General features: G+C 34.4%; 4 protein-coding genes and 1 non-coding gene across 6 annotated transcripts; 2 read left to right on the top strand and 3 right to left on the bottom strand.

Moving 5' to 3' along the window:
* Nucleotides 1-691: 691 nt before the first annotated feature.
* On the bottom strand, nt 692-2874 carry LOC107431288 (uncharacterized). Its single transcript, XM_016042181.4, has one exon. It carries the CDS (start codon nt 2390-2392, stop codon nt 854-856), a length of 1539 nt encoding a protein of 512 aa, XP_015897667.3. The 5' UTR covers nt 2393-2874; the 3' UTR covers nt 692-853.
* Nucleotides 2875-10666: 7792 nt separating this feature from the next.
* On the top strand, nt 10667-12583 carry LOC107431287 (CASP-like protein 4B1). Its single transcript, XM_016042180.4, has 3 exons — nt 10667-11177; nt 11286-11421; nt 12106-12583. Exons 1-3 carry the CDS (start codon nt 10879-10881, stop codon nt 12298-12300), a joined length of 630 nt encoding a protein of 209 aa, XP_015897666.3. The 5' UTR covers nt 10667-10878; the 3' UTR covers nt 12301-12583.
* A 1896-nt stretch (nt 12584-14479) lies between these two features.
* Nucleotides 14480-17381, bottom strand: LOC107431286 (probable WRKY transcription factor 33). Its single transcript, XM_016042179.4, has 5 exons — nt 16583-17381; nt 16162-16368; nt 15505-16073; nt 15235-15396; nt 14480-15122 (listed from the first exon to the last, which is right to left on the bottom strand). The coding sequence occupies exons 1-5, from the start codon at nt 16835-16837 to the stop codon at nt 14687-14689; spliced, it is 1629 nt and encodes a 542-aa protein (XP_015897665.2). The 5' UTR covers nt 16838-17381; the 3' UTR covers nt 14480-14686.
* A 1557-nt stretch (nt 17382-18938) lies between these two features.
* Nucleotides 18939-19010, top strand: TRNAQ-UUG (transfer RNA glutamine (anticodon UUG)). The gene has a single exon. It is a non-coding gene; the product is annotated as a tRNA-Gln (tRNA).
* A 66-nt stretch (nt 19011-19076) lies between these two features.
* LOC107431285 (F-box/LRR-repeat protein 3) lies at nt 19077-23661 on the bottom strand. Of its 2 annotated transcripts, none has more exons than XM_016042178.4 (8): nt 22820-23661; nt 22227-22352; nt 21618-21719; nt 21134-21527; nt 20922-21051; nt 20404-20698; nt 20040-20291; nt 19077-19669 (listed from the first exon to the last, which is right to left on the bottom strand). In XM_016042178.4, the coding sequence occupies exons 1-8, from the start codon at nt 23483-23485 to the stop codon at nt 19622-19624; spliced, it is 2013 nt and encodes a 670-aa protein (XP_015897664.3). In that variant the 5' UTR covers nt 23486-23661; the 3' UTR covers nt 19077-19621. The 2 variants fall into 2 exon arrangements, with proteins under 2 accessions (XP_015897664.3, XP_015897663.3); XM_016042177.4 differs by having other exon boundaries at nt 21618-21722; nt 22820-23659.
* Nucleotides 23662-23951: the final 290 nt, after the last annotated feature.

Here is a 23951-nt window from a genome sequence, read left to right as displayed (position 1 = left end):
GAACTTTATTAATGCTCGATGTTAAGAAATGCACTTTTCAATTTGTTAAGTTCCTTTAAAGCAGGTATGAATGTCAATCACCGAAATATAACTGTGAAAGGTAAACCCCAACAAATCAAATTCTACATACCAAACCGGCAAAGCTGGTTTCGGTCTATTTCTGACCCATATGTGCATATGATATGGACTTCTAATCAAAGAACAATACCATGAACGCGCTTTGAGGGCCATCCAGCCAACGGTGAAGATGCTAAGTCGGTAAGAGCATGATTGAAGTTTCAAAGAAAAATGTGTTATTATATTGTGAACCACACATGAGAGAATATTACGATTCTTTCTTGCACCCCACCAATTTGCAGGAACAATAGTGCTTCATATGGCTTCACACTCTTGTCTTTTTCTCAACTACTGTTGCATTGACTCGATTGGCCCATTCATTGCAGCTTTCACGAATAACTCTGCCAACACTTTCAAAATTCTTTTGCTATATTGCTAAACTCTAGAAATTTTCCTCACATTAACTGAAATTTGATAGCTAAATCAAACTGGAAAATGATATATTGCTATATTAGACATGTTTTTAATGGCACTTATGGTAACATACTCCTTAAAAGCATACCCAAATGGTTCTATCAACCTCTAGTTCTCTACAACATTGCCTAGCAAAATATATCAGATCATGAAAGTGATGTGAGTAAAGAAATTTTCACTTTGAAGCTACAATTCTTACAAGAAATAAATTTAACAAGCGAACTCTGTAAAAGAAAAAATTGCAATAAGAGGAAGAAAAAAATTCTGTGAGAAAGTTAAAAAAAAAGTACACATACGTAAAGGGTGGCAACTGGTTACCAGATCACCACCACTGATGAACTAGAACTCCACTTTGCCTTAGAGAAGTAAATAGATCCAAGCATTGGCCATATGTTTTCTCATATTTTGTACTTCTCTCACCAGGGCAACATCTTTGCCACCTATTGTAATGGCATTCCAGGAAAATCTCATCAATCAAACAAATGGCTCCTGTTTCAAACAACCTTGGAATCAAATCGAATTCTGTCCCTTCAACATCCATCTTCATCACCACGAAATCTTTCTCAGTGACAGTGTTCTTCAACCAATCTGCGAAATCAAACCCCTGAATCTCATCCACCTCTCCATCAAAGCTACCACCTTTCGATGTCACCGGTTGAATTCTTCCCATGCCTCTACCTTTATCCGAGACTTTCTCACCTGGGTCTCGGTTAATTTCGAAGGACAAAGTCTCATTCCTCACCCAAGCCGCATATGGCAGAAGAGTGACCCTTTTCTTCACTTTATACTGCTCATGGAAAGTTTTGTCCGCTTCAATGGCGTAAACATCGAAGGTCTTGTTCTGTTTTGGGTATTGTTTCTTGAACCAACTTCCAATGCTAGAACCATAGCTTCTTGCTCCAACATCCACATAAACATACCTATTCTTAAAGCTTATATCAGCCATTGATGGAAGATATTTGATATTCTGTATATTCCTCTTCAAAGTAATCCAAGGCTTCAATGGCTCTTTCGCAATCAACGGCTCAGCCTTTCTGACCAACTCTTGCTTATACCCAGGAACCGAGCACTTTTTCCCAGAATTTTCATTGAACGCATGGCCCTGAGTTGCAAATTCTTTTTTCAGAACCATTTCGCGTATATGAGGCATCGAAGAATCGAACCCATCAATATCACGTATCGTTAACAAATGGGAGTAATTGAACAATGCAAGAAAGGAATTGAAACTGTACGTGTCTTTGGCGCTTACATGGACCACCGCAAACCCTTCGGGTTTCAGCGTCCGTATGATCTCCGAAGCGAATGCCAAAGGCCGGGGCGATTTGTCGAGCCGACCACCGCCGGAGAACACGAAGTCGAAGGTATTGTCGTCGAACGGCAGACGATGGGCCTCGCCGGAAACCACCAAAGGCCGCGAACCCTTCTTGAAAGTCCCAACCGAGTCTTTGACTCCGATCTCTTTCAAGGCAAAGACGTCCTGGCCGTTCGGGGTTTCGACGCAGAGAGACTTTGAGTCCGGCGAGAGGTACCCCTGAGCCATCAGATCTTGAAATATGGAAGAATAGAAATTGACGGCCTTGATCCAATCTTTGCTGGTGTAAAGCTCGCGCTGGGGAGGCACGGCCGCAGAGGAACCAATGGCCTTGTTGACCACGACCGCCGAACCTCCCGAACCGGGACCGGCGATGACGAAGTTTAGATTCTCCGGCAGCGAAAAGAAGCAGAAGTTTCCGACATTACAAGACTCACCGGCGATTGTGATGACGTAAGCAAATCGGGCGGCAATAAGCAAGACCCCGAAGGAAAGCAACCGTACCATAAAATTCCTCAGAAAGCTGGGTTTCCCTGTGGTAGGCTCCATAACCCCCCTATAACCTTTGAGAAACTTCTTTTTTTTTTTTTTCTTTTTTTTTTTCACAAAGTAAATAATCACAAAAAAATTGCCAAAAAGTTTTTAAAAATTCCTCAAAAAAAATATGAAGGAATTGCAGGAGACAGAGGAAGAGAGGGAAGGGTGGGGGGTCTAGGTGTTAGCGAGAGCAGAATCGAGCGGAGGTGTGGTTGGCTCCGATCAAGGCTCGTCGCTGAGATGAGTTAGAGTTGCAGATTTGAGAATAAAGAGTAAAACAAGGGGCAAAACGGGAAGACATGGTTATAAAAATTTCCCGATTTTATCTCTTACGAGTCGGAGAGGTTCGAGGAGGACATGACTCGGTGCTGTCAAAAGTCTCAGACCAGCGTGATGAGTTAGATGAAAGAGAATAGAAAGATAGAGAGAGAGAGTGTGTGTGTGTGTTCGGGTGGGTCATTAGGTAGAAAAGAGATAATAACGGGAAGGAAGATAAAGACGGACGCGGACACTATGGTCACGGACACCGGAATAGCCGGTCACCACGCGGCAAAAGGAACAAACCCCGGGTTAAACTACATATTGGAGTGGACACGATTGTCGTGAGTCTTTTCTTACTTTTTTAACCCTTGGAGTTGGTTTAAATATCGGGATTGCCATTGTTGTTAAACACGATGGTTACGTTGTCTGGTTTGTCGTGATTCATGTAGTTGAGTCGGGGTGGGTTTAGCAGGTGGGTCAGTGACCGACTCAGGCGGACATTGGCTGGCAGTGGGGCTCTCTCCTTCTTTCTTATTCTTATGCTTTCGATCCTCTCTTAAAGTTTTGCCATGTGCATTGGATATTATAGAACACAACATGTTTTGGTATATTATTTAATATATACCTTCAAATTCATAATTGCTTTACTTAAATATTCATTTTTCTTTCTACAAAATTGATGAAAATAATTGCATTTTTAGTTGTATATATAAATTGATACTATAACTAAATTAAAATATTTGTTTTCCGTTTTCTTTTTATAGAAACCAATGAAATAAATTGGTTGATATCACTTTTTTGGTAATTGCATGCAATCATAGTTTTTAGTCAAAAAGAAGAAAAAAGATAAAACAGTATTTTGAATATAAAGTTACCAAGTGTAACATGTTGAAGACTGAAAAAGAAAAAAAAAAAAAAGTTATTTATAATATGCTATTTTATGTTTATTTGATGAATGGAAAAGCCATTTGGTAAAAAAGTGTCTAGTAAAACAGGAATGCTTTATTTTATTTTATTTTTTGGTGGAAAGGAATGCTTTAATCGAAGGAGAAAATCTGCAAAAAAATCAAGCAATTTGAGATTGGATACAAATAGTTATAGGAAAGTTTAAGGGAAACATTTTGATTCATAGATTGTCTGTACTTTGTGGAAATAGAAATAGTATGTTAAAATAAGTAGAAAATACTATGATCACTTTTTTTTTTAAATACAATAATTAATTACAAACAATTTAGATTCATAGATTGTCTGTATTTTGTAGAAATAGAAATAGTATGTTAAAATAAGTAGAAAAATACTATAATCACTTTTTTTTTTAAATACTATAATCAATTAAAGAAGGGAATCTCACAAAATTCAAATCCCTATATTTAGCCAAGATGTTACAGCCATATGATTTTCTTTTTTTCTTTTTCTTTTTTTTATTTTCTCCGCAAAATTTTCATTCTTAACAAGTTAAATGTATGATCTGGTCGCCTAGGGAACTCCATCCCTTAACCAAAGATCTTGTCTTAAAGTCCTAATTTCCCATCAATTTCTTTACTTGTAAACAAATTAAATGACATCGTAATAACATCTACTAAAATATTTATACATAGTATTTCTTTATAATGAGCGTTAATATTCTGTTTCCATGGCTTCAAATGCTAATTGATAAATTTATTATCACCTGTAAGGATAATTTAATTTTCTTATATAAATATAGTTTAAATTGTAATGGCAATATTTTCTCTTATATTAAAAGAGAGGTACAAAATGAGTATTCAAATAATGATTTTGTATCGAATTGTTGGATTGTTGGGTAGGAATAATAACAAGTTCTTCTTATTGAATATGGAAAAAAAAAAATTGTTTAGTCGATAAAATTTAGGGACTCATACAAAATAGGAAATCAACAGGGCACCAAGCTAACAAATTTGCATAGAAATTAAAAATTTATCTGATTAGAGTGGTTACTGCTACATGTGATCTTGCTTCAAATAATAATAATAATAACAATAAATGCTACATATGATCATATTGAAACTACTGTTTTCTTGATAACACCATTGATACTACTTTTGGTAAAATGGTAACTGACATATAATCATACTGAAACAAAACTATAGCCAGCCACCTGAAATTGCACATAGGCAGACTTAATTAAACTTTGAGGAACAATATGGCATGGAAAAAGCCTCTGCCAATGAGATTCTATGACTATTATTAATAATTTATAGTTTTATTATAAATAAATAAACACAAAGTCAAATTCTTGGAACTGCTTTGATCAATTATTGGATGTTCCCAAGCTCACATGCACAAATTTACGTCAGTAAAGCTTTGGACTTCTCTCTCGTTTAGGTACAAGCAGCGGCGGGTGAGGTGACGTTTTGTTTTGGTATTGAGAAAAGTTTAAGGGAATTAATAATATATGAATTTATGAACATTGTTAGAGTAGTAGTACTAGTTTCTATTTATTGATTAATTTGAAACCAATATCAATAATAAAAAGAGACCTAAACCGGTTGATTATGACTCCCACAATATACAATAATATCATCATACATGACCGTGATGTTAAATTTAATTCTATTTGTGAAATTAAATACAAAACAGAAAGGTTGTTGGGGTGGATAGGAAGGATAAATTTTTTTTTTCTTATGATAATCGGTCAAGATAATAATTGTATACGTAAAGACCTCCAAATTAAAAAAAAAAAATTATAGTAATTATCTTATTGAGATCGTCACAATTAAGATTACAAGAATCATGAATCTTGTAATTTAAATTAATAGAGATTATTATGAAATTATCCATGCATTTATGAATTATCAATCTTTTGATTATATAGTAATTGAAAAAGGGAAAACACTCGTAACTAAAAAAATTAGTGGTGATGATAATAATTTAACAAATTTAAAGATTAAATTGAGAAATACTCAATGGTGAGAATAATTTTCTTTTAGTAATTAATAAATTGAGTTATTCTTACTTATGAGATATTAATGACGCGTTTAATTATCAAACAAATTGCAAAAGGGTAACATTGGCGAACATAACCGGATCAGCCCGTCACTCCACGAGATCTTAAGTCTTATCCACGGGCCCACAGCCTCTGGTTTCGGTGGGCGCACAAAACTCCGCATTAGCCGTTATGAACTTTTTAGTACAAAATGTCAAATATACCCCTATTCTGTCCTTTTATTACATGTGTACAGAGGAGGAGGCCAAAAATTGCAATTGCACGTATTTTTGGACCATCAACCATGATAACAAAAATATTGGCGTTTCGGGGCAACAAACAAAAGCCAGTATGGCTTCGGCTTTGTATTTTGGGTCGGGTCCACAAAAGGGTTTTTTGTAAAGTAGCAAACAGCGCACGGGTCGTCATGTATAGTTGGTTTTGCTTGGTAGTTGGCACAGCTGGTTCTCTCTCAATTTTTACCATAGCCTGGACCCTCTTTCTCGTCTCTTTCATTTAAATATATTCAGAAAAATTCGTTTTTTTCGTCGTTTTACTCTTCACATAATTTCGCCTTTTTTTTTTTAATGTTTTGTTTCTATTTCAGTTAAAAAAAAAATAGTTATATTTTAATTTTATATGTAACAAGATTAAAAAAAGAAAGGCAAAACAATTATAATCCCATATTTTATAATTTTCTTTATCATTTATAATAGTTTATTATTAAATATTTTTAATTTTTAATTTTTTTATTGTAAAAGTGAATTACTTATCAACTAATTCAATCTTACATTCAATATAATTAAATTTTTATTTTATATCAATCAATAAAAGACGTGTCCATCTAGACGGTTTATATTCTATGTAACTTTTTCCCTTTTTTTTATTTTTTATTTTTTGGGGTGGGGATTCATAATCTTCTTGTAAGGATTGGAAACATATGGATGTGCATTGATAATGGAGATGGAGATAACCTGACATTTTAGTTTATCTGATAAGAAGTTGCGTGGAATAGGATGAATCATGGAAGAAGAGCATTGGCATATAGCCATTAACGAGAAATGTATATTTTTAAAAAAAAATAAAAAATAAAAAAGGGAAACGAACAAAAAGCGTGGTTCGCACGTGATAGTGTTATATGAGCCGGATTCAACGGCCATAAAAGTCACTACCACGGGTTCCTACTTTTTCGCACAGTCCACGGAACTAACTTCCGCGATGTCTGCTGCCACCGGAACTTTACATATTGTTTATTTTTTATTTTTTGATTTTTGATTTTTGATTTTTTGTTTTAATTTTTGCATTTCAGACTGTTTGAGCTTTTACTTCACATATGTACTTCTTGAATTTTATAAATATGATTATTTATCTTTCAGAATTTTTTTTTTTTTTGGGGGTAAAATCTTAAGGTGATTATCTCTAATTTTTTAAGCAATATGATTATTGCATATAAAAGAGCATCAAATTGGAAATAATGATGGTGATATAAATCGATGAGAATCAAGAAAGAAAGACAACAAAACAGAGCATCTAATAAAACTTATCAAATGGAAAAGGGACCTACTTTTGAGAATACGGTTCTTAAAGATGAAAATACATGGCTATAATAAATTATCAATATTTCTTGCCAAGTTTGTATCAAAGCCAAAAGAAAAAAAAAAAAAAAAAAGTTGGCTTTATATCATACTGTGCTGAACAACGGGACAAAGCAAAAGTTGTCATTGGGGGCGTTTAAGAACTTTTAATGTGGTTTAGAAAACACGCTGTGTAGATTTTTGCTTCTTTGCGTTCTCAATTCCTCTTTGTTTCCTCCAACTGTTTTAGCGTGCCAGGTGGTACAAGAATCTTCTAAATTCTACATAAAGTTTGCTCGTCAAGTAATTCAGACTTATGACAATTTGATTTTGATGGATTATAGTGGTGGCTTTTGTTTGGCAATAACAAAATAGCAACCAACAAATTGTAGATTCCAATCTCTTCTTGATTATTTCTCTATTTCGCTATATGACAAGGAATATCAAAATTCATTATGTCATATCAGGGAATATCAAAATTCATTATGTCATATCATGAAATTCATCTGGATAAAGCTTTAAAAGATTAAAAAAAGAAGAAAAGAAAATAAAATGAGGAAGTACTACTAATAAAATCAAAAAAGGAAATACCAACAATATAATTCTACAAAAAGGAGATTTATAAAATTAGGTTTATTTGTCTTATATTTTCTTTTAATCTTCAATTTTGTTTACCAAATACCAGAATAAACTGGTCACATATCAGAGAAAGAGGAAAATAAAAAATAAAAAAATCTAAAGTTAAATAGTTAAACTATAAACTAGCAGAAGAAAAAAAGATTTATGTTAAAAATTAGGAATAATATTTCTGTGAAAATGGTTGCTTGTTCGGCTATAGAACAGGCAAGGCCCCAAATTCAAAGTCAACCGAGGAAATTAGAGACCCGTGCTAGGCCTGGGCTTTTTATTTTTATTTATTTTTTGGAAGAAATTCTAGGCTGGGCTTTAAGAAAGGAAGACAAAGCTCAAACTGATGCTCATAATATTTTTGTTTTTTGATGCTTAGTTTTCTTTTCAATGGTTACCGTCACTTTTATTTGTCCTCTATATTTTTTCTCATCTATCTCACGTACAAACTAAAAACTGAAAACAGTTTAGAAACAATTTTTTTATTTTTAATATATATTATAACATGATATATATTTTTTAAAAACAAAATTAAAAACATTTAAGAAACAATAACTCTCCATTTCTGTAACATATTCATCAAAATCATCCCTTGCAATTTTATTGTCATTTAAACTTGGGGTGTATGATGATATTTTGTCACTGAAGTTACCAAGTGAAAGAGTGGGGAGGTATTGAATGGTGAGTATTGTCGTTGTTATCCAATCAAATCCAGTGAAGCGAGCAATACATAACATTCCCTTCCAAACCAAACAAGGATGACATGGGGTCCCGGTGACTAGAAATGGGTATTATGATTATTTGATAGGTCTGGGTGATCTGTCGGGTACTAATAATATCCACATCATAGACATACTTGGGACCCAGTAGAATTTAACAGCCAAGCTGGAATATGTGGGTGTCCTAAAAGGATAAGGTAATACCTTAATGCAAAACTCTACCAAAGTATCTATTCCAAAGGCGCATTTGATTGTGGGCCTGTGTACTTACTATTCAAGCAAAGTGAATACATTCTTTATTGGACCTTAAACTTTGGGTACACGCCAGCCCTTTTCTAATTCCATTGTTTTGGATCATACAAAAGAACGTTGTCAAATACATTACCACATTGCAGGTTGGAATGTAATTATATAATAGCTTTTAGGTTTGGCTTTGGTTTCGTCAAATAAAGGAGGAATGATAGAATTTTTCCAATCAACATCTTCTATCCACATCTTTGTATATTAATTTATATCTTATAAGTAATAAAATCTAATTTCATCTAAAAAATAATTTTTTTCTCTTTGTTAATGCTTTTAATTAAAATTCACATTGTATTATCGGTAATTAAAAATAGAGATATAAATTGAACTCGAAATTTTTAATATTTTATATATTGTAAAGATTAGACTTTGAGATAATTGTTAGAAAAAAACCAAGTAACTTGTCTCTTTAGGGACAAAGAATGATATATAGTTTTAATATTTAGGTTAACAACTATACATGCTTAGTGCTAGTAAGCATATATATTGTTCATTCTACGACGAGTGATCAACCATGTTCGTTAACATTAGTATGCTAAATTGCTAATATGACTCACAAAAGCAATTTATTTTATTTAAATTCTTTTAGCTACAAGACTCACAAAAGCAAATTTCTTTTTTTATTTTTTATTTTTATTTTTTTGGGTCATGAGTCTCAAGAATCACAAAAGCAATTTGATCATATCAAATCACTTACCTCATGACGTGTAGACAATTAAAGGCAGCAAATCACCATTGGCCATTCTCTTTCACTTCTAGATGAATTTTTTACTTCACAAATTTTTTAATTTACAGACGTGCTTGTGGTGGGCGGTATTCTCTCGGAGCAGGTGCAATAAAAAGCCTTATTTTTCAAACAATTCTCATTGACCTTGGTGGCGTTTTCGCCCTAGTCTACTGCACTACACATATTGACCTTATAAAATAATTGCACTTTTCCATTCGAAAATAATTATAAAACCATATAATAAAAAATTTAACAAACATATATCACAGCACTGCCAATCTTAATTATAATTCTTGTTCACATGCATTGCCTCGCTGTACCTTTCGATATCCAATCTTTATTTCCCTTAATAATTAGATAGTTGACCAAGTCATCCACATGGAACACTGCATGTGGATGTCTAGGTGCAATATGATAATGCGTTAGCTTTTAGTTTTTGGCTTCTTCTTTTTTTCTAATTGAATTTTGTGCAATTTATTTACCCTAAATATTTGTTAGCGTTAGTAATTGGTTAAAACGGATTAAATATCTCAATTAATTATACAATTAAAAAAAAGATAAAACATAAATATTAAATTAAAATTGAATACAATTTTAAATTGTGTGTTTTTTTTTATTTTTTTTAAATTTAAAATTATATATAATTATAATTAAATGATAAAAAAAATTAATTTTAATAATTGAGCATTTCTATTTGTACCTATAAGAATATAAATTTGAATCATAAAAAAAATTTTTTGGATAGATTGTAATTTAAGTAAATTGTAAAAAAAAATTATAATTAGATTAAAAAAAAAAAAAAAAAAACAATGTGTTACTTAGCGAGCAAGCAAAGTTAAATCGTTGGATCCGGGTCGATCCCCCAGGTCCCGTACCAGCCGAACATTCCAGCAGTCGCCAAACAATTGGCTAATTAGCCGAAGGTCCATCCAACGTGATACCTATATTCCACATAACGACTTATCCATGTGGCAAAAGTAGCAATTCGCCACGTGGAAACTTCACGCGCTTCTTGTTGATGATACTGTGCTACTTGCGCGTGAGTGTGGAGGGACTTGGACACGAAACCAAGCCAGCTTGTCGGGTAAACCAAAGTTGTACCAATTCGTAGCTTACAAAGGCTGAGTTGTCACTCGGAAAATAATAGAAAAGGAAAAAATAATAAAAAAAGCGACTTCGTTGTTTCTTCAAATCTTTCTCGGAAAACTCTCCCAAAAAGGTTTACAAATTCTTCTGCCAAAACAAACAGTTTTTTCAATCTCTCCGACTCGCTTCTCACCCCTATCGAAATCCTGAAATTCGATTTTTTGTTTTTTTCCGAGAATTCCCGAAATTAAAAAGCGATGACGGATTCCAAAGACACCACCCCATCCAAAACGCACCACACGGGATCCACACCATTCAATTCCACAGCGGGTACTACCACACCGGCTGCCGACGTGGAGAACCAGACCGGTTCGACGGGGGGAACTGGGTTCGGAATAGCGGGGATCTTACGGCGGTGGAAGAGAGAGGACTTGTTGAAGAGAGGGTATTTGGCTTTGAGAGGATTGGCTTTCCTTTTCTCTGTGCTCGCTTTCATTGTCATGGCAAGCAACAAACACGACGATTGGAAGAAATTCGATCGATTTGAAGAATACAGGTTTATTTATTATTTTTATTGAATTGAAAATTGAATTCCCGATTGTATTTTTTTTAATTGAATTTTTGGGTTTTTTATTTTTATCGGAAAATGGAATTTTGCAAATAGATACGTATTGGCAATAGCGATTCTGTCCACGTTGTATACGGGCTTGCAAGCGTTGCGACAAGTCCATGAACTCTCTACCGCCAGATATTATATTCAACGTTCGACATCCAATATGATCGACTTTTTCGGTGATCAGGTTGGTTTTGTAAATTTTTTTCACTGTCTGTGTTGCCTTTAATTTTTTGGACTGAAACCCAATACAAATCACCAATTTTAGAGCTTCAATTAACTCTTTTTTTGTGTCAAATGCATATTACTTTTTAGGAGAATTTTTGTAGCACATTTATATGCTTCTCTATGCATATATTATTCGAATTATTTAAAATTACATATGTATAGTTATGCTAGAGTGCGTGCCAGTGGCATATATACGTGTGAAGTTTGTGATGAACTTTGGTGAAAAGCCCCGTAAGTGTAAATGAATGATACTTTCGTGCCTATGTGCTGAAAATGATTTCATGTCCCTTTGGTTTATACAGGGGTCTACCCTTTACTTCTACAATAGAAGAAAAGGTTATTTTATTTTATTTAGTTAATTTTTTTTTTTGGGTATGCTTTTTATCAAATTAGCAAGTGACAGACTTGTTATATTTTGGACCGATATTTTCCAATCAACCATGTGAATAGAGATAAATAAAATAAAGAATAAGATAGTTCTGGAATAGTGAAAACTTTATTGGTCTTTGTTTAAGTTTAGCATTTAAGGTGGACAAGTCTTCAACAACCATATAATTCATTGGTAGTTGATTCCTTGACTTCCGACTTACTCTAGTCGAGTTATTAGGATTGAGTTGCAAGGAAATGCTTTTGGGTTTTGCAGATAACAGCTTACCTTTTGATATCATCGGCTTCATCCGCGATTCCATTGACGAATAGACTGCGAGAATCACAGGACGACATATTCACGGACTCATCAGCTGCAGCAATTAGCATGTCGTTTTTGGCCTTCTTTGCACTCGCATTGTCTTCCCTCATTTCTGGATACAAATTATCAAATCAGGCTTCCTATGTTTGAAATATGTTATACCCCTTTTTTGTTTTTCCCCCTTATTCTTCTAACCTTTTTCAATCATTGTTTTATACGTAATTGTATGTAGATTCATTCAAATTTCACGTCATTGTTGTTTTTTAATTTTTTGGTTAAATTTGGTTGTAAATTTTAAGTGGTCTTGGTCATTTTTATATATTACTCTGCATATATATACGAGGCGAAGTATGATTTGTTCTATAAATATGTCGGAAGGCACTTTTTTTACCCTGCAATGAATTGGAAATCTTGCTTGTTCTTTTGCTGTGAACTTTTATTTTATTTTATTTTTTTAAATCTTTGAAACAATTTTGTGTTATCCATATATTTTTTTCTTCCTTGTGCTTTGTAAGAGATTATTTTGAGAGGTTATTGTTCTAATTTGAAATTGGACTTGATTATAAAAATAAGGATATTGACAGTTAAGCATTTTAAAGTTTACATATTGCACTTAAAATTTTTTTTTTCTAGCATTGCACTCAAAATTTTTTTTTTGGTTGCACCGTTGGTTTTTCTATTAAAAATGCATAACAGAATGATCATATATCCCGCATCTGCTTATCAAGCTAGGTAAGGTTAAATTAAGTAATTATACCATTTTGAATTAAAAAATTAGGATTCTGGTGACACATAAACCTTAAACCTCAGCCAAAGTGCAGCCTTTTTATGTACAAACACTTTATAATTATTTCAGTATTTGAAAACCCATAGCATGCAACTTATCGGAAAAAGCTCGAACGTAGGCATTCTGATTTAGGGATTGAAAAATCTTGAAGATAAAAGCTTCAGTGGAGGTTTTGGATAGAGAGTAAGTGGTAAGGAGGATAATACTGGCGGTTGAGAAAGTGGGTATTTTGAAGGTGAGGAGATCGATGAGTAGGATTTGGACGGTGATGAAGAAGGTGGAACTAGAGGTGTAGAGGGAGAGATAGTGGTGGGATGGAAGGTCGGGCAGTGATTTCTTCGATGTGGTAGTGGTAATGGAGTATTGAGATTTGAGTGAAGAGGAAGAGGGAGGAGAGAGAAGGAGGAGGTTACCTTGGGAAGGAGAATGGAGGAGGAGGAGAGAGGAGATGAGCTTGGAGAGGCAGAGACCGGAAGAGATTCACTAGGCTGCTTCGATTTGGAGGCTCTCCGAGAAGCGTTGAGACTACGTGCTCGTGGATTTTAACCATTTGGGTTTTTTCTTTCTTTCTTTTTTATTAGAATTTGTTACTGGTTGGTGATGACAATGATAGAGAGGTGGAATTTGAGAGTTGAAGAGGGATTTTTGGATAAGATCGAGATCAATCTGTGAATCTCCAAGATCAATTTCAATTTTTTTTTTTTTTTATCAAAATCTCAATCTCAAGAGATCAATTTCGGATCACTAATTACACATGCAAGAGGCAAGTGATGAGGCTTGTAAATTACCTAATTCAACATTGTTTAATAAGCACGTGCATGATATGTGATTATTTTGTTATGCATTTTTAATAGAAAAACAACGGTGCAAACAAAAAGAAAGTTTGGGGTGTGGATATATTACACTGCACATCTTCGAGATTTTTCTTAATTACAATCAGATATTTTCATGAAGTTATAAAAATATAAACATGAGGGTATCTGGTTATAATAAAAAAAAAATTGAAAGTATGCAGTGTAATATAACCTTTGAGGTGTAGAATGCTAGGAAAAAAAAAAAAAAAAGGTGCAATGTATCAACAGATAAAATTTGGGATACTTAGTTGCTAATATCCTATAAAATTATGATACTTTCTGTTTCTTATGTGGAAAGCAAGGTCTTCAGATAAGCTTTACCTCTATATTCAAAACGACCTTTCCTTTAGAAGTCATGCAAGAATTGGATGCGATACAATGAACATTGCTGTTTCATCCTCTTAAAGTCATCTTTTGTACATTGCTGATTCATCCTCTTAAAGTCATGTTTTGTTTTTTCTTTTTTTTTTTTCATGGGCAATTAAGTGCCAACCATTATGTCTTTCAAAGAACCATCTTGGCTTGAACTTGGAAAAAGTCTTTCACGCTATATTTTAATGAAATATTAAGCAACAACATGAACTAAGCTAGCAGAACAAGGCTTTGGCGCATTTCCCACTTTCCTCTGCTCTAGAAGAAATAGAGGGGACTATTTCTCTCAGCCTAACAGTTACTACTACAAAACGAATCAAAAAATTTATCTGACTTTAAATTTAGCAGGCTACATGGCCATTGTTTTGTTTTACATAAGGATCTATCTAGCAATGTTTTACCATCCTGTAGTGTCCTTTTTCTTTTACTAACCGGGAAAAAAAAACAAAAAAGACATTGTTTATATAAACTATACAATGAAACTATCCTATTTTATTAATTCGGTTCAAGAACACAATTAGCTCTAAGCTAAAAATGAGTCCAAAAATGAGTTGCTCTTCCTCTCCATTTTCTGATCCTCATCCTGCTGAGATTGTTGATTGTTCGTGTAGATTCCCGTCGGTTTTCCGAAACCCGAAAAGCCGAAACTTCCAGGGGACTGCAACATTTGCAAGGTATATGGTGGCTGAGTTGTTGATTGAGGCAACTTTGAATTGGGAATAGAGTTGAAAGGGTTATTAGAATGGGTAGGCAAGGCTAAGGGCCTAACAGGTATGGTAACGTTGCTAGTGTTATCAGGTGCGGGTTTGTTCACAGTATAACTGCCGCTCCCTCGGGCAGCTGGTACATCATGATTGTGTTTCCCTTCGTAAGTTGTGATCACAGCCCTTGTATCATGTGATGCTCGCTCCACATGTTTCCTCACTGGACAACCCGTGGACGTGCATTTATAGTAGCTCCTACAGAAGTTTGTACGTAAAGATAAGATTTAGCATCCAAAATCCAACTGCTTTTAAATGCCTTTAATTTTGATTTGCAGGAAAAGTAGAGAAAAGAGCAAGCAACTTGTACCTTGGATTTGGATTTCCCTTTACCACTTTTTGTCCATATTTCCTCCATCTATATCCATCATCGAGAATATCAATTTCACTGGTTGTTTGAACCACAATTCTAGGTTCTCTCACGGTTCTATTCCCAGAAGCTGAATACCCTTCATTTTCATTCTCTCCCTTCCTGCAAAAACCGGAAAAAAAAAAAATTAAAATTTTTAAGCAAAACCCAGTTCTTTAATTCATATTTCAAAACTTTTATAAGCTTTTTTTCAGGCTTATCTGAGCTTACCATCTTTTGGATTCAGGTTCGTTCTCATCATTATCTCCTCCAGAATTATGGGTAGGAGAGTTTCTTTCAAAATCATCCTCTCCTATTGAATCTGAAGAATCCTCCTGAACTGTGTTTGATTGGTCAGAAATTCCGGAATTGGTATACCCAGAAGTCTGAAATGATTGAGAAGATGATCTTTTGGTGGGCTGAGGCTTAGGATGGTTGTGACTTCCTTTGTATACTATCTCTGTAATTTGTCCATCCACGGATCTTTCAACTTTTTTCTTTGTTGGGCAACTTGGAAACGTGCACTTGTAATAACTACGTGGGTTTTCACTCCCTTTCACTTGCTTCTGACCATATTTCCTCCAATTATACCCATCCTCTGATTTTTGCTCTCTTACATACTGAGTATTAGGAACATACTCAGATTTTGGAACACCATTAATGGGTATGTTTGTTTTGGTTGTGGTAATTTCTGAAGAAAAGTTTTGAGGAGCTTGGAATTCTGTTTTTATTCCTGTTTTCTCCGGTGTGTTTTTGTTGAAATTCCATGCTTGTTGTTGTTGCCTTGCCAATGATCCTTCCTGCTCATGTAGATTGATGTTAGAGTTTCTTTTATCAATCACAGAACAAAGAAAAAGCAAGCAAAAAAGTGATGAGCGTGAAGCATACTATTGAAACAGCAGTGTTTGAAGCAGATTGGAAATTAAACGATGATGATGATGATGTCGTTGAAGCAGGCCTTGTTGTCTGGGTTTGGAATGAGAAATCAGAGAAAAATTTGTCTCCTTCTTCAATTCCTTCTTGTTTTTCATTTGAGTTACTCCTCCAGTTGAAAGTTTGACCAGAAAATGCTCCAGTTGTTGGAGATGGAAGACCCTACAAACCAACAACAACAGAGAGGGTATAAACAACAAATTTAGGAATAAGTTCAACATGAAAATAATAATATAAAAAAAAAAAAAAAAAAAAAAACAACAACAACAACAAAAAGAACATGTAAAGTAGAAGACAAACATACAACAACAAAAAAGAAGAAGGGGTATTTTCATCAAAGTCAAATAAAAAAAAGAAAAAAGAAAATCTGACTTACATTTGAAAAGAAACCAGGTGAGTTTAAGAGTTCAGAAGGGCTAAAACCAGTAGGTGTAGTTAAAAAAGAAGACGGTGAAACAGGAGGCGGAGAGAGAGGTAAAGAAGAAGGTTGAAGGGTTTTGAACCATGGAATTTCCATTCCATTTCTGTCCATTAGGTTGTCTGAAACCCCCCAGCTTAGCCTAGTATTGTCTTGGCTAAGATTGTCCATGTTTGCGTTATTGGATAGAAGGTCTGTGAAAGAAAAAGTCATGGAAAATTGGGGGCAGTTGAGAATCAGAAGAGGAAGGAGAGGGAATATATATAATAGAAAGATTCAAACTTTTACTGGGGAAAAGCAAATGATCAGTGACAGAGATAAGAGAGAGCGATATAGAGAGAGAGAGAGAGAGAGAGAGAGAGAGAGAGAGTCTTTGAAGAGAAAATGTTTGATGGGTGAGCATTTTATGTCCGAGGACACCAAGCTTCTTCTGAGAAGCTGAAAGGGTTTCTTTGACCGTGGAAAAAGTTTTGGTCAAAGCTTGTGGCTTGACTTGACTGGCCATACAAAGTGGCGGCTGACGCTTAGGTGGAAAATGAAAAGGAACACGATGAGCTTACCATGGTCTGTGCAACCTGCTTCGCAGCGTTAACGTGGCAAAATATTTTTGTTCTGTTTTGTTTTTGTTTTGGGTGTGTTTTGAGGAAGCATAAAGTTGTTTTATGATATTTTAAATTGGATGGTGCACAATCTTTTGGGGATATCAAATAGAGGTCTTATACAGTAGTGAACAGTTATATAAAAATGCCATGCCAATATTTCCAACATACATATATTATTTATAATTTGACATTTGTCTCTATATATATCTGTTTTCTTTTCCATAAAATGTTTCTATGCTACTCATTAAACAATTGAATCTCAGTAGTCCACTTTGAAGTATGAGACTCAGCCTTTCTTCCAAATAATCAGAATAACCAACTTATTTTATGTAAAGATTTTAGGCTTTTCTTTTCTTTTTATTATTATTCTTTTTCCTTCTATGACCATTTAGGTGCAGTTTGTTAAGTTTTTTAATTTATTTTTTTTACTTAATTTTATGTCATTTGCTTGTGTTAAGTATTTGTTAATAATTATTAGGGTTTATTACTGTAAAGTTAAGAAAAAATATTAAATTAAACACAGCTTCATTTTTTCTTTTCAAATTTATAGTTGTTTAAGATGAGTTTCAAACTATAATTAACATTAATTAGCATTTAACATAAGCAAATTGCACACAACTAGATACAACAAAATAAAAAAAAAAAAAATCTAAAAACTAACCATGTTATCAAGCAACATCTTAGAAAAAAAATTTTTTTTTCTTTTTTTGAGGGGAAAAAGAATGTTAAAACTAGAAAAAAAAATGATATTTTTATTTGTTTATGGAAAATATACACTATTCTTGGATTGAAGGGAGAAAATGAAAAGAAAAGATTAGCTTAATCAGGAAAAGAAAAGAAATGTTAATATTTATTAATAATTGTTATTTAGATGATTAGTAAACGAAAAGGGATGGAAATGAAACAACAATGAGTTGTTTACAAAATTATCTTCAATGCACATATTTAATAAGTTAGCTAGATAATAATAATATGAGTAATTTTGAAATATTGAAAAAATTAATTAAAGTATTTTCTTTTCCTTCATTTTCCTTTTAGTTTTTTGGTTGAAAAGTAGATTTCTAAGAAATAAAGAATCAATTCCCTCTATTTTCTTCCTATTCCTTTTCTTTTTACCCCATTTTAACTACTCAGTCAAAAGATTTGCTTCAATTTCCCTATTCCTTCTTATTCCCCCATTCTAGATATAGTGTTAGAGCCCTCAGATTTGATAACTAGTAATATTCAAAAAAAAAAAAAAAACTATTTATCTCCATTACAAGTAAGTTATATCATTTGATAATTTAAATAATTATTTATAAGGGTTCACTTTTTTAAATTAGGTTTTTAGACTAGAAAAATTAACACATAATTAAATGCAACAAAAAAAAAAAAAAATAGTAATCCCTGCAATGGTTTTACTATGAACATCATCACCGGAGACAAATAGCAAATATTTTATTTTTTTGGTTAATTATATATATATATATATATATATATGAATAAATCTAGCCCACAACACACATGCATATTTCTAAGAGATTTTTACAGCTGGACATACTATTTACTTCTTCTATATCTAGAACTACACTTTCACTTGACTTTGAGTTCAATACTAGATCAAAGAAACTTTGATGATGTAGATGTTCCACAACCAAAAAGAAAGGAAGAAGAGAGGAAATGTGGACCTGATCTTATATTTTCCTGTTTATAGTTAAAAAAGTCCCACAATCGGTTCCATGGTGTAGTGGTTAGCACTCTGGACTTTGAATCCAGCGACCTGGTTTCGACTCCCGGTGGGACCTGTTGGTTTCGACTCCCGGTGGGACCTGTTGATAAACATCCACGTCAGCACTCTGGACAAACGCGCGGCCGTGAAACTTTGGAACTCTATTTCATTTAGCTTTTAAAATTTACATAATTTACGTGTGCCTGTTTGGAGCTACCAACTCTTGCATACAAATAGCTTTCTTTTCAGTCAAAAAAGGTTTCTTACTTGAGAGACAATACATAATTACTTTTCTTCCCTAAAATAAGTCTATATGCCAAAACATCCACGTCAGTTGAACCCTTCAAATGTTTCTCGTCTTCCCTCCCACTTTACCTGGGAGGACTTGTTCTTCTTTCCCAGCTCTTTCTTCTGCTCCCCAGCATATACACCTCAAGGCAGACCGGAATTTTGCATAACCCATTAGCCCAATGAGTTCGGTGATTGAAAACCAAAGTATTCGTTGAAGCGAGTATGTAAAGTAAAGACTTAAGGAACTTATTAATATCTTCCAATGATCCTTCTGAAGGATTTCCTCATAATAAACAAGTACACATCAAGCTAAGCCGCCCTTTGTTTTTTACTCTTCTCAGATATGCTAGTTTTCAAACAACAGCAAGAAGGGTACTCATCTGAAACCCTATTGCATTATATGTCTTCTAACTGCAATTTCCAACACTGTGGGTCTAATTCAGCCTGTCAATCATACAAAAAATTAACCTTAATACCATATTCAAGTAGTAGGTTTAAAAGCCATGTTTCATGAACTCAGACATAGGGCATTTAATATTGACTCAAATCCAAGTATCAAATTCATTCGCCAACATGTTACCATAGTACCAAGGTATTTTTTTCCAGTTTCCGTTGTTATTTGTGATTAGAAAAGGTAGATTGGGGGGCGGGGGCAAAGGTGTACCCAAAAAGGCACTTTCTTTTTATGGTTATTGCATCGTGATGAAAAACCTTGGTTGTAGTTACTCCTAAATTTACAATTGAACTTTACTAAGAAATAACTTTCTAAAAAGCTAGTGTACAGTGACCTTATGATGGATAAAACTGCACTTACCTGCAATACTTTATCTCTCCACTGAATCACACAGCCACGTGCTTCTAAATGTTCGAAAAGAGCTTGAGGTAGCAATGATTTAAAGCATGCCTGGAGCTTTACTTTTGTTAGTCCTCCACATACCAATAAGGAAGCTGCTAGTCCACCAGGAGTTAAGCCATTCAAATGCAAAATAGTCAAGCTTTGTAGGCAGCTGATGCTGGCAAGAGATAACAGCCCCACATCTGTAACTGAGGTATATGACAGATTAATCTGGAAAAACATAAAAAGACAAAGAACAAAGTTTATCAGTGTGTCATAACAAAGATTCTCCTTATTTTTCTGCTTGGGATGTTATGGGAAAGCAGGGAAGGAAGTAAAGTACCTGTCTTAGGTTCTGGGAAAAGTGAGCAAGTGGAATCATCCCAGTATCATCGATGTTGGAACATTTCTTTATGTCTAGCTTGGTTAGTTGCTTGCATCCTACAGCGATGGCTGCTAGACCTAAAGATGTGATAAGTGGGCATCCTCGACTTTCAAGTGTGTTTAACCTTGAGCATTTTGACAATGACCTTAATGAACTGTCAGTAATGTCTTTACAATAGGATATATTAATCATCTCCAGGCCAGGACATCCATAGGCTATTGCTGAAGTGCCTAGATCCGTTATACCAGTGCACCTAAACAAAATGATTTCAGTTATGAAAGTTGGTCTTCATATAAATATTACAAGCATGTTCATACAAACATTCCCTCGTTACAAATCAGAAATTCTAGGTTCATTTTGCACCAGAAGCTACTCCCTTAAATGAAATTTCAAGCATAATCTATTTTCGCATAAATGGATTTACGGAAAAGCATAAAGAGAAATGGACAAGTACTCATAGATCATGAGCAACAAACCTGTACAGATCAAGTTCTGTAAGTTTTGAGCAGCGCATGCCAATATCGACAACTCCCTTGTCAGTTATGTTTAGGCAAATTCCCAGTTTTAAGCTGGAGAGTTTGGAGCATCTTGAGATGGACTTCAAACCTGCACATGAAAAGAGCTTGAGATTGCTGATTACACAGAATTCTGTAACTGTTCTTTCACATAAAAGGAATGAGGCAACGACCTTCATCATCGACTTCATTATCGGTTAGGTCAATCTCCTCCAGGGAATGACACCGCTGTCCAATCAAGACAAATGCTTCTCTAGGAACCAGGGTACATGATTCCATCCTAAGAGAAGTGAGAACGGTGCATGAATTTGTAATGTCAGCTATTGAAACATATGTGATCTTGCGGCAGCATGTGATGTCCAGCTTCCTCAAATCTCTGTGTTTTGTCACAAGAGGAGAGAGACTTTCATCTGTTACACCTGAGCACTTACTTAAGCTCAACTCCCTTAATGATACACACCAATTTCCGATGGCTTTCAGTCCAGCAGAGGTAACCAGGCAGCCATCTAATTTAAGTGTTTGCAACATCGGAAGCTTTTTCAAACAATTGGCAAAAGCAAGTGTCACCTAAACCATGAGGATTACCGCATTGTAAATAGTCAAGTATAGAGACCTTCAATCCATTAGAAAATAATTTAAAATAAAAAAAGAACTTACAGGAGAGACGTATGCTAAGGTGAGTTCCTGCAGAGTTTCACCGGCGCCACTTAGAGAAGATAACCCAACATAACTAATGTTTTGACAACTTGACATGTCAAGCTTCTATTACAAGCAACACAAGTTAATAAGTCAAATTTAGATCTTTATAAGAATAAAATGAACTTCAGATAAACAGAAAGTAGAAAACTCAAGGTTATCATCCCTCTATGAGATCTGGGTCATTGATTTGTCATCTAATAACATCAAACAAAGACCCATTCAACAAAGCCTATCTATTTCTTACCGCCTAATCAAGGAGATGGGGAACACAAGCCTTGGTGAATCACTAGTGCAATAATGTGAAAATATAACAAAACCGCTTGAACTTCTTTGCAATTTATGACAGAACCGACTAGTAATCAAAGGAAAAAATAAATTTAAGGCATATAAAGAATAACTCTAGATCTATTTTACTCCAATTTATGTTATTGATACAATAAAGTAAAAAATAAATTTAAGGCATATAAAGAATAACTCTAGATCTATTTTACTCCAATTTATGTAATTGATACAATAAAGTAACATAAGGGTATCTCAAATTTTATCAGCTAACCATCAATCAAATACCTTTAACGACTTGCAGCCATATTTGAGAGGGGCAAGGCTGTCATCATCAATACCAAAGCATCCTTCTAGAACCAAATCTTCAAGATTTTGCAATTTCAAGATGGATGGTAAGCACTTGTCAGTGATCTGCAAAACCGAAAAAAAAAAAAAATTAATAATAATTTTAACATTTTTTCTCCCTTGAATAACTCATTATTGTGCCACTGAAATCCAATCCATCCACTTATCTAGATCTCCTGCATAATATCTAGACACGCCATATATATGACACTGGGATATAAAGGGGAATAAAACCAGAAGAATCAAAATTCATAACATTTTAACCAACCAAAATAACACATATTTAAGAGGTACCCATCAAGAATATAGCATCATCCATACAGGTTTTGCCAAAGAAAGAACCAAAAAACTTAATTTTAAAATAAAAAAAAAGAAAAAGAAAAAGAAAAATTCTTGTTATGTTTGCTAACATATTGAAAATCTGGCAATAAGATGAAGCAGAGCAGGACATAACGCAGAATAAGTAAAGTTTTAAATAAAAGTAAAAAAATAAAAAATAAAACAAAAAAGGGTAAAATTTTCTTAATAATTACCGGCAAGTAAGAGAGATCCAAACAGCGTATTTCTTTACACTTAACAGCAATCAATTCGACCCCCAAGTCACCAATTCCCAAACACCATTTCAAGCTAATCAACCTCAGTTTCCTACAACCAACGGCTATACACCCAATTCCAATATCCGTAATCAGCTTACACCTCCCCAGCCACAACCTCTCCAAATTCTTAGCCTCCGCCACCGCCGCAGCCGCCGAGTCTCTCAATTCCGTGGCGTTCGACAAGTCGATCTCCACCAAATTCTTGCAATTGAGAGCCAAACTCAACAACCCAGTTCCCGAAAAGAACTTGGACCTCGAAAGATCGATGGAGCGGAGGCTGGACTTGCATGCATTGGAGATGTTTGTGAGAGAACCATCGGTGATTCGAGGGCAGAGAGTGAGATCGAGGTGGGTCACATGTGGGTATCGTTTAAGGATCGCAGGGATGTGTTCAGAGCGTAGGGGCTTGAGATTCTTGCGATGATTGGCTTCGATGGCGTAGAAAGACTTGCAAACCGATGAGAAAGCCTTTTTGTCAAGTGGGTTTTGTTGAAGGAAATCTAGGATTATGAATATGATTTCCTCAGAAAGAAGATCAAAGTGGTTGTTGAAGATTTCGTTTTGCTTTTGCTTCTTCATGTTTTTGAGCTCAAAGCAAATCATATATATATATTTTTTTTCTTGAAAAGTATTTCTGGATTTTGGAGGATAAACTGAACGTTTTATTTTGTGCAATTTATAAATCAAAGAAAAAGAGAACAGAGAATGATTTTCTGAGGCTTGGAAGTAACCGTTAACAGAAAAATGTTGGTCTTTGGTTTTTATTTGGCTGGGTAGCCTAGGAGGGAGAGTGAAGAAGGAAGATCAACTCAAATTACGATAACAGCCCTTTCGTTGCTCAGTGAGTGTTCCGTTTTTCATTCAATCATTTCCATTACAAAAGGACGAAATTGCCCTTGAAATTCGTACTGGAACTAACACACCTAGAGAGAGCAAAAAATTAGGTACGGGAAAGCAAAAGGCAGGGTAGTTTCGTCTTTGAAGAGTAAAAAGAATGGGTCCGTACCGTAAAGGACGTTAAGGACGAGCAGTAAATAGAAAAAGAAAGTGAGGGTAACTTGGGGGATTA

Source organism: Ziziphus jujuba, chromosome 6 (assembly GCF_031755915.1).
Source record: "Ziziphus jujuba cultivar Dongzao chromosome 6, ASM3175591v1".
NCBI classification, from domain to species: Eukaryota; Viridiplantae; Streptophyta; class Magnoliopsida; order Rosales; family Rhamnaceae; genus Ziziphus; species Ziziphus jujuba.
This window is presented reverse-complemented; position numbering and strand designations above follow the sequence as displayed.